The 12,998-nt window shown below is 44.5% G+C and overlaps 1 protein-coding gene across 1 annotated transcript in view; it reads left to right on the forward strand.

Annotated features, from left to right (window-relative positions):
- Positions 1 to 12,998, forward strand: part of LOC142937967 (neural-cadherin) — a 117,120-nt gene that overhangs the window by 50,669 nt on the left and 53,453 nt on the right. Inside the window, exons 3-6 of the mRNA XM_076081120.1 lie at positions 4,927 to 5,195; positions 7,746 to 7,971; positions 10,081 to 10,285; positions 12,826 to 12,937. Of these exons, the coding sequence (XP_075937235.1) occupies positions 4,927 to 5,195; positions 7,746 to 7,971; positions 10,081 to 10,285; positions 12,826 to 12,937 (812 nt within the window). The remainder of the gene's footprint in view (positions 1 to 4,926; positions 5,196 to 7,745; positions 7,972 to 10,080; positions 10,286 to 12,825; positions 12,938 to 12,998) is intronic.

Raw genomic sequence — 12,998 nt, forward strand, 5'->3', positions numbered from 1 at the left:
CACATGGAAGCGTTTAATTATTGTCTCCAAAACAAAGAAGTATCCTGATTGTCTTTCTGTTGGCGTCGTGTTCGTCCTGAGCAACACTAAACCACTCGTGAGCTGCAGCTCCTGTTCTTTTAACTTGTTGCAGCTTTTCTTGATATTTTTTTTCTTCCCACAATCCTCCTCTTGACGCCCCCCAATCAAAAACACGAGGTGGGTGAGGAGTCACCTGTGGGTCGGAGAGTCGCTTGTTTTTCTGAGTCTCCGCCTCTTTCTTTCTCTCTTTCTTGTGTACTCGACATCTTTCTCGCACTTTTTTTGTTCTCATCTTTTCTCGTTGTCGTCGCCTCTTTTTTTCTGCTCTGTTTGTTTCAGTCAGCACATCGTGACAAACCGTTTTTTGTTAAAAGCACTTTATAAATAAACAGGACTCACACTTTAATCACCTTTCATCACTCGGCTGTGTGACAACCTGTGGGTGCGACCACACTTTAATTTAATCCCCCCCCCACATCTTACATCCCTCCCTTAATTGAAGCTCTTGCGAGCGGCGGCGGCGGCGGTTTTCTATTTCTGAAGTGGCTCAGCTTCACGCTGAACACATCACACTCAGACAGGAAATAGCTTGTCTCATTGTGTCTCCGTCCTCTCGATTCCGTCTCCTCCCGCTCTGATCCCGATACGCTGCGCGTCACACAAACAAATCCCCCTCCCCGAAATAAACAAATAAATGAATTTAAATCAAAAGACAGCAGAATGGGAGTTTGGCGTGGAACAAAGCACAATTCCCTTTTTGTCTCTTTTTTTTTTTCAGCCTCAAATTTGCATAACAAGCTGTGACACGCGCGTTGTGCATTGAGATTCAAATGAGTAAGTGGCGGCTTAAGATGGACTTAGCTGCACTTCACTGGGACTATTTATCCGCTTTCACAGAGGGATGTGTCATTCTCGCCACTTCCTGTTTGACGAGGGACAACACAGCGTTCTGTGTTCAGCACAACAGAGCGAGAGAAACGTTATTGATCTCTGCCAGGAAACCAGGCCGAACAGATCAGGAAAACAATAGCTCAGCCAACAACTCTCTCAGTATTTAAAGATGCTTCAGTTACATTTGGGGGGGGGGACATTGTGACAAACATGAAAGCTGCAGAAAAAGCCAACATACGCCGACGGCGATGTGACAGCAGTCGATGAGGGAGCTGGATGTATATATGAGAGAGAGAGAGAGAGAGAGAGAGAGAGAGAGAGAGAGAGAGGAGGGAAGACAGTGGGAGGACGGAGGGGAGGGAGATGAGAGACGGACTGGTGTCAACTCACAGCTCCTGCTGGGACTTCCTGTTTCCTGTTAGACACTCGCTCAGAAATATCTTATGTGTGTGTGTTGTCATGGAATATCTTTGCATATGGACGATGATGAATATGAGGGACTTGTGGGGAGGAAGTCCTGCTCGCTTCCTGCAGAAAAGTTTTGGGGAGCGTCATTTTTTTTGTGTTGTGTTCACACCAAAACTTGAATATTTGTATGGCGAGGAGCGGGGGGTTTACCTCCTTATAGACAACGTTTCCTCAATCACGGCTGAAATAACTACTATTGCTGCTTTGTACATGTTGTGGAAGTGGAAAGTTATCCCAAAACACAAAGGATTGTGGGTAGAAGCAATAACTCGCGGATGGGAAGCTGAGCAGAACTAAAACTGGAGCTCACATTTCGTCATGCGTTCAAACTTTGTGTCAGAATCCCCTCAGCGAAATTTGAAAAAGACAGAAACTTAGTACGAACATCATCTTATGAAGTCATGCTCCAAAGGGCAAACGCGTCCATATCCTGTATGGAAATGACTGCTTCAGCGTTCAGGTTTTTTAGCCCCTTTGGTCCTCTTCCTCGCTCCTCTTCCTCGCTCCAGGCCGGCTGCAGTGCCTCCAGTTTAAGTATGCATGCCTGCACGTGTTCACTGAGTCTTACACCCGAGCTCGGTGGCTCACATCAGGGATCAGCTCACCGGTTTGGGCTGTGAGGCGAATTTTCCCCTTTTTTGCTGAGGAGGCCGAGTGGAAGGATACGAGTGAATGCTGAACTGTGAAGAGGCTGAACTCTGTTGTTCGGCCACCTGGGTGCAAATCAACTAGTGCTGCTTTGTACATGGAAGTGCAGGATACATTTTCTGCCTTACCCGATTTATCGGAATCTCCTGAAAGTTAACGTCAACTTCCTAAACACAAAAATTTCACGCTTGAGTTTAAATATTTCAATAAGTGAATGATGCAAATCGCACATAAACCCGTGTAGAATTCATTTACGTTGAATTTGTACGTAATCGCAACTCAGTTTCCTAAATACGCAAATCTTTCGCTCAAATTGAAATATTTTAACTTGTGTTTATACGTGAACGATGCGTATCCTGCGTAATGGCACAATTTAAGGTGCAGGGTGCAAATTAGCATCTATTTGCGTCTTTGCATTGACTTTGTATGAAATCACTTTGCAAAAAAAGTTCGCTTTACGTTTTGTTTTGCAGTAAAGACGCCAGGACCCTTTTCAGCGTGTTATCGCTCGTCAGGGAAACAGCAACACCTGTTACACGATTTATTGGAATCTCCTTAAAGTTTAAACTCAGCTTCCTAAACACGAGAATTTCTCGCTCGAGTTTAAATATTTCAAAATGGGAATGATGCAAATCCTAAATGATCCCGTCATTCACCTTGTAGTGTGCAAAATTTGGATATAGTGGCAAATTTGTACATAAACGTAAACTCAGCTTCCAAAATACGCGAATTTCTCGCTCGAGTAGAAATATTTTAACTCACATGGTTAACGGTAATTTGCTTCTCGTTTGGTTTTGCAGTAACGACACTAGGAGACCATTTTTTTGCGTGTTTTCGCTCGTCAGGAAAGCAGATTTAAAGAAGTTAAACTCAGCTTCCTGAATACTTTTAAGGCTGACTGACTGTAAAAAACACGCTCCAACAAGACTCAGCGTCTCCACTGTGCTGCTGTGAATACTGAAATCTAATCTACAGTATGCTTTATAATATACTTTTGAATAAAGAACGTTTGCTTCTATTCAGGCCAACACCAGCAACTCATTGAGATTAACCAGAGGCTCTACTTATGTATCTTAACTCAGCATTAGTTAAATGTCATTATTCTGGTGTCAGTGACCTTTTGTCAGCCTGGAGGAATGAGGGAGACATTTTATTCATCCAGCTGACAGCCTCCCTCCCTCCCTCCCTCCCTCCCTCCCTTCCTCCCTCCCTCCCTTCCTTCCTCCCTCCCTTCCTCCCTCCCTTCCTCCCTCCCCCGTCCTGGTTGAAGCTTTCATAGTTTCTGCTGACACACACGTGTCTGAGCGTGTTGATGTTTATCGTGATAATGGGATGTATTCAGCATATGTAAACCTACAGACGGGAGGAGATGTGATTATTCTGGATTTTATGAGCCGACTGAAGACTGAAGAAGAGGAGGAGGAGGAGGAGGAGGAGGAGCAGCAAGCTGGAAGACTCCTCTTCTCCTCCATCGCCTCCTCTTCTTCTCCTACTTCCTCTTAACTTTGTGTTTTTAAAGGCCGATCTCTTTGTTTCCCCCTTCCACCTCATTCGCCTGACACTCTTTTTCCATTTCATCCTCTTCATCACTCCCCCTCCTCTTCCTCCATTTCTCCTTGTTTCCTCTCCTCTTCTCCTCGTCTTAACTTTGTGTTTTTAAAGGTCAATCTCTTTGTTTCTTCTCTCCTTCTCCTTACTCTCTTTTTACCTCATCACTTCCCTTTTTTCTTTTCATCCTCCTCATCACTCCTTCTCCTCTTCCTCCATCCCTAATTATTCTATAACTTCCCAATACTCCTATAATTCCTGTCCTTTCTCCCTCTTTCAGCTCCTCTTTCTCCTCCTTTCATCTTAACGTTGTTTTTTTTTTAAATCTCTTTCTTTCTTCCCCCCTTCTCCTCACTCTTTTCCCTTCTGTTTTCATGCTCTTCATCACTTCCTCTCCTCTACCTCCATCCTTCACACTTCCATCCTCTCTCCCTCTTTCAGGTCATCTCTTTCTCCTCCTCCCCTCCTCTTGTTCTTCATCCTCTTCCTCCTGCTCTCAGTGTTGACAGACCTTCAGAGACGACATAAAAAAGACAGACACCTTCACTCCTCCTCTTCTCTTCGTATTTTCTCTGAAGTGAACTTCTCCGTCTTGTTTCGTGCTGTTGTCTCTCTTCGCTGCTGTGAAACAAAACAGAAGCGAGAACCTTTCAAACCGAACAAATCCCTCCTCAGAAGCAGACGACGCGAGGAAGAAAGACGTAGAAGAAGAAGAAGAAGTAGACTCGTAGATGCAAACAAACATGTATGTGTATTTCTGACTGGGCGAATGGGGAGTTCCCGCCGCCGCGTGGATGTCGCCCGTGTGATCTTCTTGAAAGTATTGTTGTTTTATTTTGGAGGAGCCGCTCGGCTTCCTCTCTTCCTCCTCTGTCACTCCGTCGTCTCGTGGAGATGAAAAGACGAAGCGTCGACTCGTCCCCTTTTGGTTGAGAGCGGAGCTAGCTTATAGCTAACGAGCTGCGTGACTACAAAGAGGAGGCAGACAAGCGAAGTGAAGCTGCAACACACAAAACTGCAAGTACACAAAACAACAACAAGCTGCTGCTTTATCAAGCAGGAAATAAACTTATTTGTCTCAAAAATGAGGATAAAATCTGCCAACGTGACCGTGAGAATGTTGCATCTACATGTGTGACGTTGGGAGCAGTAACTGGGTTTACTGGTTGGTTCGGCTGGTTCGGTCAGTTAATGGATGAATCTGTGAGTTTGGTTCAGTTGTTCTGTCTTTGGTTTTCTACTTTGTTGATGGTTTCAGTTCTGCGGATCGATGCTTCTGGTGTTTGATGGTTGATGGATGAACTTCCTCCCAGCTGTTTAATGTTTTGCTTTTGTTGTTTCCCGTTAAAGTGCGTCTGTAAACGTGTTTACTACGTCATCTCAGGTAAAACGCAGCTCATTCTACATCCTTTTCTCTCTCCCTCCTCCAGGCGATGAGTGGTACCTGTGCAGGTTGACTCTGAGCATGCCCAGCCAGGCCGACCTGCAGTGGGCCATGTTCCCCTCTCCTTACCTCGGCGCCGTGGGTCCCGACGCCACGCCCGGCTCTGTGGTGTACCGGCTCTCGGCACGGCAACGAGACGGGACGCTGGGTCAAGCCCAGTTCCTGCTGCTGGGCGGTGAGTCGACTGTTCACTTTTAATTTCTACTTTTCTTCCGTGTAAGAACCACAGACTGTAGAGAAGAAGTGGACATAGTCATGGTGGCGTCACTCGTTGGTTTGTGGACGTTTTGAATCCTTGAGGTCGGCGATTTGTCCGTCGCCATCTTGTTTCTTTTGCAACCAGTGAACAGGAAGTGACCATATCTGGACTGAGGAGGAGTGACGTAGAGACTCCGTATACGTCTCTGGTAGAGACCTGTCAATCACCGTGTAGCCCCGCCCTAAAGCATCCCCTGCTTTATGGTCTGTTTGACTCTAAATGGACCATAATGTACTAAATGAACATCATGCTGTGTTGAAGAAGACTTGAAACTAGAGATTGAGACCATAAACTCATGTTTACAATGTTTACTGAGGTAATAAATCAAGAGAGAAGTAGAGTCATTTTCTCATAGACTTCTATACAACCAGAGGAGTCGCCCCCTGGTGGACACTAGAGAGAATGCAGCTTTAACACATGAAGCCTGGTAATAACTCTAAGAAAATAAGAATAAAAAGCATAGTGTTTATACACTGTGTGGCCATAAGTATGTGGACACTTCTGAGTTACAATGCAAGGAAGAAACATTTTCGTTTTCAGACCTTTAGCTCATGAAAATCAAAGCTCTGGATCCAAACATACCTCTCTCATGATATTTGTTGTGAATGTAAAAATGTGTTACCTTATCAAACTTCTTTCTCACTCCGCTCCTGTATTTTCCTAAAAGCTCTTATCTTCCGCCCGTATCTGTTAATTAGGTCGACCGATGCTCCGCCAGCCACTCTGTGACAAACCTGCTTTGTTCAAAAGGAGCGATTTATAAATAAAAACTTGACTTGTTGATCTTCAATTACCGTCAAGTGTGAGCGGGAGAAAAAAGAAAAACCGCACATAAACGGCATGAAGCTGCACTGTTAATCGCTCCCCGGGGCAAAGAAAGCTCCCCGATTCGGGAATAATAGGGAAGTCTCTGGAGAGGCAGCGAGTGGGAGGGTGGGCGCCGGTGGCTGTGGATTTTTTATTTTTATATTATTATTCTAGCAGAGGAGAGGAGAAGGAAGGAGAGATATTTTCAGAGCTAATTTCCAATGCTTTCATATTAAGAGCCTCTGACTTCCCTTTGGCGTAATGTGACTACATGTGTACCCACGAATAATCCAATAATTTACATTAAAAATGCTTTTTAATATCATGCCAATATGGAAATATATTCACGCCGCGTGTGTGTTTGAAGCCAATTAGTAGCTTTAATGTGATTTTACTCACTTTGAGGATCTTAAATTTATTGTGGAGGGGAAGTGCTTCCTTTAAAAAAGTTTGTTCAAAGTACTTTTATTCTATACTTTTGTTCTCCATTAAAGTCTATTATTAAACAATAAAGGTGTTTTCATGCACTGGTCAATTTGGTCTATTGTTCTTCAATAACTCGTCTTCTTTCAGACGAGAGGAAATAAAACATTTATTTTATTATTTTGTTTGTTTATGTCTGTAGATTTCTCTTAAATTCACCAAAAGTTACCATTACATAATGCCTCATTTGCATATATAAACATATCTCAGAAAACTTGTAACACAATAATACTCCTCTTAATGTGAGTGATGAAGTGGTGAAGTTTCATGGTGATATCTATGAGTTCATGTGTTGACCCTATTCACCTGTAGAGTCTTCTTAATGCGAGTGATGAAGTGGTGACGTTTCAGTGGAGACAAACAGGAAGTCTTCAGTGAGATGAACTGGCCTCAGAAGAACCTCCATAAATAGATGATTGACAGGTTGGATGCAGCTGCTGCTGGTTTAAACCCCTCTGGTCAACAGCTGGGGATCCTGCTCCTCCTTTACTCCTCTTTCACATCCTTACCTCCTTCCCTTGCTCCCTCATACGTCCTCTTCCTTTAATCATATTCTCTTTCTGCATCCTCCTCCTCATCACTCAGGGCTGGCGTGGGTAAAAAAAAAGAACTTGCTCTCTTCTTCTAAGTCTTCAAAGACTGTAAACCAGCTCTCTCACACACACACACACACACACACTCACGCGCACACACACATGTTGCTCCAGCTGGCAGAATGGTCCTCAGCAGCTTCACTTTCAACACACACACAGAAATAAACACACACAAACAGCAGCCCTCCATCTTCTATCCTCCTTATTTGGGTGTTCATAACCGGACAGCTGTGAGTTTATGGTCTCAATCTCTAGTTTCAAGTCTTCTTCAATACAGCATGATGTTCATTTAGTACATTATGGTCCATTTAGAGTCAAACAGACCATAAAGCAGGGGATGCTTTAGGGCGGGGCTACACAGTGATTGACAGGTCTCTAACAGAGACGTATACGCCGTCTCTACGTCGCTCCTCCTCAGTCCTCAGTTCACTGGTTGCAAAAAACAACAACATGGTGACGGACATAACTCAAGATGGCGAGGCACCAATGGGTGACGTCACCATGACTGCGTCCACTTCTCATTTACAGTCTGTGTTTTAAACACTATGTTTTTACTCCTGTCTCCTCCTCTCCGTCCGTCCAGGTGGGGAGGAGTGCTTCGAGGTGGACCGTCGCTCCGGCGACATCAGGACCACGGGACGACCTCTGACCCCCAGCAGGGAGTACCTGCTGCGGGTGCAGGCGACCGATGGGAGCGGCCGCAAAGGCTCGCCGGCCACGGTGGCCGTCCTGGCCGGCTACCGGCCGCCGCAGTTCACCAACGCCACCTACAGCCTGAACGTACCGGAGAACACGGCCGTCGGCCAACCGTGAGTCGCTTTGATTTATAACGTCACGACCAGCGACCAATGGTTGGAGGTGTTGGGGTGGTGTGGTGAGGAAGAACCAGGAAACGGGAGGTGGATGTGTCAGTCCAACAGTGTTAAAGATTAGTGTTGTTATTTAAGTCAAGTATACCTCACTCAAAGAAAACAAAAAAGGAAGACCAACACACCAACAGACAGGAAGTAGATGCTGTTTGTATATTTTGTGTTTTCAGAAAGAATCTGAAAACACAAAATATACTATAATTATTATTTTGATGAAATAATCCCATTGGTTTCTCAGCACTTTTTGTAGTATAGTATGTAGTCTACAGTACACCAAAGTATATGAAATGTCGCAGTATTTTACAGACTGTTAGTCATATTCTTAGTTTTTCTTATATTTCTTGTATGTATTTTGTGTAGAATTACTATAGATGACACTACCACTACCACTGGTATGGTTCTATAGAATAGTACCATAGTAATAGTACTACTTGTAGTATTATATCCAGTACATTCTTAGTGTTTTTTTTCTCAGCTCTCTGTGTGTTTGTGAACACAAGTGTCTGTTTGTGTCTTCGTCCTCCAAATTTACAGAAACATCATTTACATTCCACTGACTCAGACACTGAGTGTGGAAATGGCATCTGTGTGTCTGTGTGTGTGTGTGTGTGTGTGTGTGCGTGTGCATGCGTGTGCGTGTGTGTGCTTCCACAGCCAGCTCCTTGGCTTTGCATGTCATGTGATGCATGAAAAGATGAGCCCTGTAGAGCGAGACAAAAGAAGAAGAGGGAGAGGTGGCGGGGGAGAGGGGAAGAAGAAGAAGAATAAGGGAGGAGAGGGAGGAAGAGGAGAGGGAGCAAGAGGAGGAGGCGATGAGGCGAAGGACGGGGATGGATGGATGAAGAGGACCCAGATGTATGAGTGTGGCCTGAGGCGGAGAATCTGAAAGTGTGGCAAATTCAAATATTTATTAAAAGCGAGGTCTGGATAAACATGAAGGGGAGTGTGTGTGTGTGTGTGTGTGTGTGTGTGTGTGTGTGTGTGTGTGTGTGTGTGTGTGTGTGTGTGTGTGTGTGTGTGGATCCCTCAGGGGCTGCTGGCGCAAAGCACATTGTATTAATATCCAAGTATCCATGCCACCCTGTGAGCAGCGTGTGTGTGTGTGTGTGAGTGTGTGTGTGTGTGTGTGAGTTAGTGTAATTGATTAACCAGGTCATGTGATGGTTTGCGAGTGCACAATGATCCGTGGAGGCTGCAGACTTGTGGAGCTCACACAGCTCTTCTTCACTTCATGAGTCTGTTTGGAAGCAGGAATGTGGAGCTGCTCTCTGCTGACCTGGGGTCAGATCAGTCTCTGTGGACTCATCGGTACCGTCCTGATGGCCCATGATGAGCTTTAACTGGTCCAAATGAGCCTCATTAGAGGGTTTTTTCGGCATTTTGATTTCAAATATGTGATTTTACGTCTACTAGAAAATCAGCATTTCTGTGGCCAACGAGGCTTTAGACCCGTCATCACCTGGGGAGACGCTACAGTAACAAACTTTGTTTTTCATGCTCTTTAGAGACGTTTTCTTCCATAACACGTCTTCTTTCAGACTAGTAGAAAGAAAACATTTATTTTATTATTTTGTCTTGTTTGTTTCTCCTAAATTCACCAAAAGTTACCATTACATAATGCCTAATTTGCATATTTAAACATAACATTTAAAATAAACTTGTAATACAATAAATAGTTCATGTTTTGACCCTATTCACCTGTAGAGTCTTCACATTTATGTTCTGGAAATGAATGAAAATGAGATGATCCACTCTGTTAAATCTGAGTTCATGTGAAGAACTTCAGACACCAGGACAGACTCAGAGGTTTGGCTTCAGTCACTTTTAAAATCGCTCGCAGCCATACATTCTGCCGGAAGTCACCAGTTAACACGGTCACCCTTTAAACTGACACACTGAAATTCTGTTCAACTTGACTTTGTTGTTGGAATATCCAACGTAACATGTTACAACCAGACATTTTGATGCTGGTAACGGTTTCAGTTCAACGTTTAAAGCTTGATAACTGATGGTCGAGGCTAACAGCTGTTTCCCGTGTTGTCCCTGCAGCGTCTCAGTGGTCCAGGCCGTCTCCTTCCAGAAGAAGAGCTTGTCCTACATGCTGCTGGTGAATCCTGGGAACCTGTTCAGCATCAACCAGGAGAGCGGAGCGCTCAGCCTCACCAGGACGGTGGACTACGAGAGCGGACACAACCTCCACATGCTGCAGGTCCGAGCCTCCGAACCCGACACCGGCCTCAGTGGCGTGGCGGAGGTACAGTCACACAAACACAAACATATATGTACCGGTGTAGACAGGTTTAGCTGAGGAAGCAGAATTTCTTCTTCGTCAAGAATTTATAACTGCAGACTGGTGGGAAGTTATTTTAATCTCTAAACTATAGAGAGATGGAAAACTTGTTGCTAATAGGCTAACTATCAGAGAAATGTTGCTAATAGGCTAAACTATATGAGAGATGTTGCTAATAGAGAGATGACGAGATGGCCCACTGTTGGGCTTATTTTCTGTAACCACTGTAGCCTCAAGCTAACTAGCGGAAAAGCTGGCTGCTTAGCTAGCATGCCAATTCCGCCATGCTTTCCTGCAACACTGGTTACAGAAAATGATCCAAATATAACTTATCTGACGATAGCATTGTGCTTTCCTATGCTGTGACAAGCGTGTGCGGATGAAGCATTTTACTCATTTAGCGTTTGGCTAGTTATCCAGCTACCTTGCTTTCATGCTAACGTTACACTGGTTACAGAAAATGAGCCCGATCCACGGTCCAAGACTAGCTATAGCTAACTATCCAGCTCTGGAGATGGACAAGCTAGCTCGCTAACTAGCCAACCGTCCTCTCCGGAGCTTCCATCTGTAGTCTGCCGACGGCGTAGAGGTCGGCTAGTATAGTCCCATTGGTTAATGTTAAATATCTCAAGTAAACACTTGCGGTCGCAGAGACTGAGTAACTGTACATATTGAGAGACACTCGTATTTTCTTCAGCCATTTTATAAGAAACAAGCCAACAAAACACGCTAGCCAGCGTTAAACTAGCGTGTTTAGAGAATTATTCGGCCTCCATCTACGCTCCACCCACAAACCACCGGGGTCAGAAAGGTGAGCACAGTTTTGTGGAAGTGGAACCACGGCCTCCCATCCAATCATAAACAGAATAAATCCACATTAACAGGCGCACGACTCCTCACGCTGGCATTCCAACAAGAAAAAAATACTCATTAAATTTTCGAATGAAAGAAAGTGCTGGCGCTGAATGCTGGACGCTGTGATGCAACTGTTTCGTTTCACTGTTTATTCTGTGTGTTCATTATGCATGCGTGACACGCAAACACACGCAAACACACACACACACACGCAAACACACACGCGGCGGCGTTTGCCTCATTTCAACCGGCGTCCTGTGAAGCTCTCATGATGAAAACTCAGCAGATCAAAGCTGCGTTCAAACCCTCAATGCTCACATGTGATCAGTCTGTGATCAGCAGTTTGAGCTCTTTTGAGTGTGTTAGAGAGTTTCTAGCATTATGGGTGCAACACACACACACACACACACACACACACACACACACACACATGCACACGCTAAACATAAAGCTAAGTGCAGAAACCTGGCTGCTAAGTCTTAACTTCCATCCTCACAGCAAACACCAAAGACTTTACACAGCTGATCGCTACATCTGTTCACATTAACACTCACACACACACACACACACACACACACACACACACACACACATTATTACCTGCTCTCAGCGTCCAGATGGTTGGAACAGACAGAAAATAGCTGCTAAACTACCAGCGTCTCCCAAAGGCCTCTGCTGCTCTATAAGCTTGGCTGGCTAATTCACTCTAAAGGCCCCGCGTGTGCGTTTTTAGTGTGTGTGTGTGTGTGTGTGTGTGTGTTAGCCAGGTGTGTAGAACGCATCCTCCTCGTTACATCTCACTGTATCATCTGCAGTTTGTGTTGCCTGAAGCTTTTACAGACATTTCAAACGTGCTTCGTTCTCTCTATCGGTCATTTGCACTGCGCTCAATAAAACTAGAGAATTAATCTAAATAAAAACAGAACACAGGATCCAGCAAATCCAGACTTAAAGTCAGTTTTACATGAAAAAATATACAGTAAATTATTCAAAGTAATGTTCCATAAACGATTTAAAAAGAAGCAGCTGAAACAAAACAGAGATTGATTTAAAAATAAAGTAGTTTTGTTTGCTGCTTCTTTAAAATTGAATAAATAAATTCATATTTAGGGTCTAAAGTGACAACAACAAACCGTCTTCCTGCCGTCTCCACTAGAATCCTCTAAATATTCAGTCCGTGTTTTGCAGAAGCAGCCGAGCGTCTCCATCTCTTCAGCCTGCTGGTCCTTTTTTTACCAAACAGGTGGTGCGTCGAAGGTTCGGGGCTGCGTGGGAAATCTGAGCTCAGGCGGTCGGGTCGGTTAAATCCGGCTTTTTTTTAGTTTGAGCTCCAGTAGGTCGGGATAGTGGGAGGGTAAAGGAGAGGAAGAAATACCGAGGAAATGGGTTTCTCTCCTGGAGCAGGAGACGCTCGTCTTCATCGTGTTTGCACGAGTTATTTTATTTAAGAAAAACAACGAATACAGAAGCAAAACCTGTGAGGAGCAACGAGCAGTGAGAAGATATTACGACATTATTTTATCAGGTTGATCTGCTGAGAGAAGCCGAAGCTCTGCTGTGTGATGAAGACTTGTTATCGACAGGATGAAATCAAACGATCAATAAATACGAGTCTGATACACAAACAGTAACAGAGATGAATCCTGCAGGTCGTCGTTCACGTGACGGATGAAAACGACTGCACGCCAGAGTTCCTCCACTCCATCTACACCAGAGACAACGTACCTGAGAGCATCGCACCTGGAAGCTCTCTGCTGCAAGGTAACACACACACACACACACACACTCACACACACACACTCACGCACACACACACATTCAA

This window comes from Anarhichas minor, unplaced genomic scaffold (assembly GCF_050575085.1).
Source record: "Anarhichas minor isolate MPS153535 unplaced genomic scaffold, ASM5057508v1 ptg000079l, whole genome shotgun sequence".
In the NCBI taxonomy this organism is placed as follows: domain Eukaryota; kingdom Metazoa; phylum Chordata; class Actinopteri; order Perciformes; family Anarhichadidae; genus Anarhichas; species Anarhichas minor.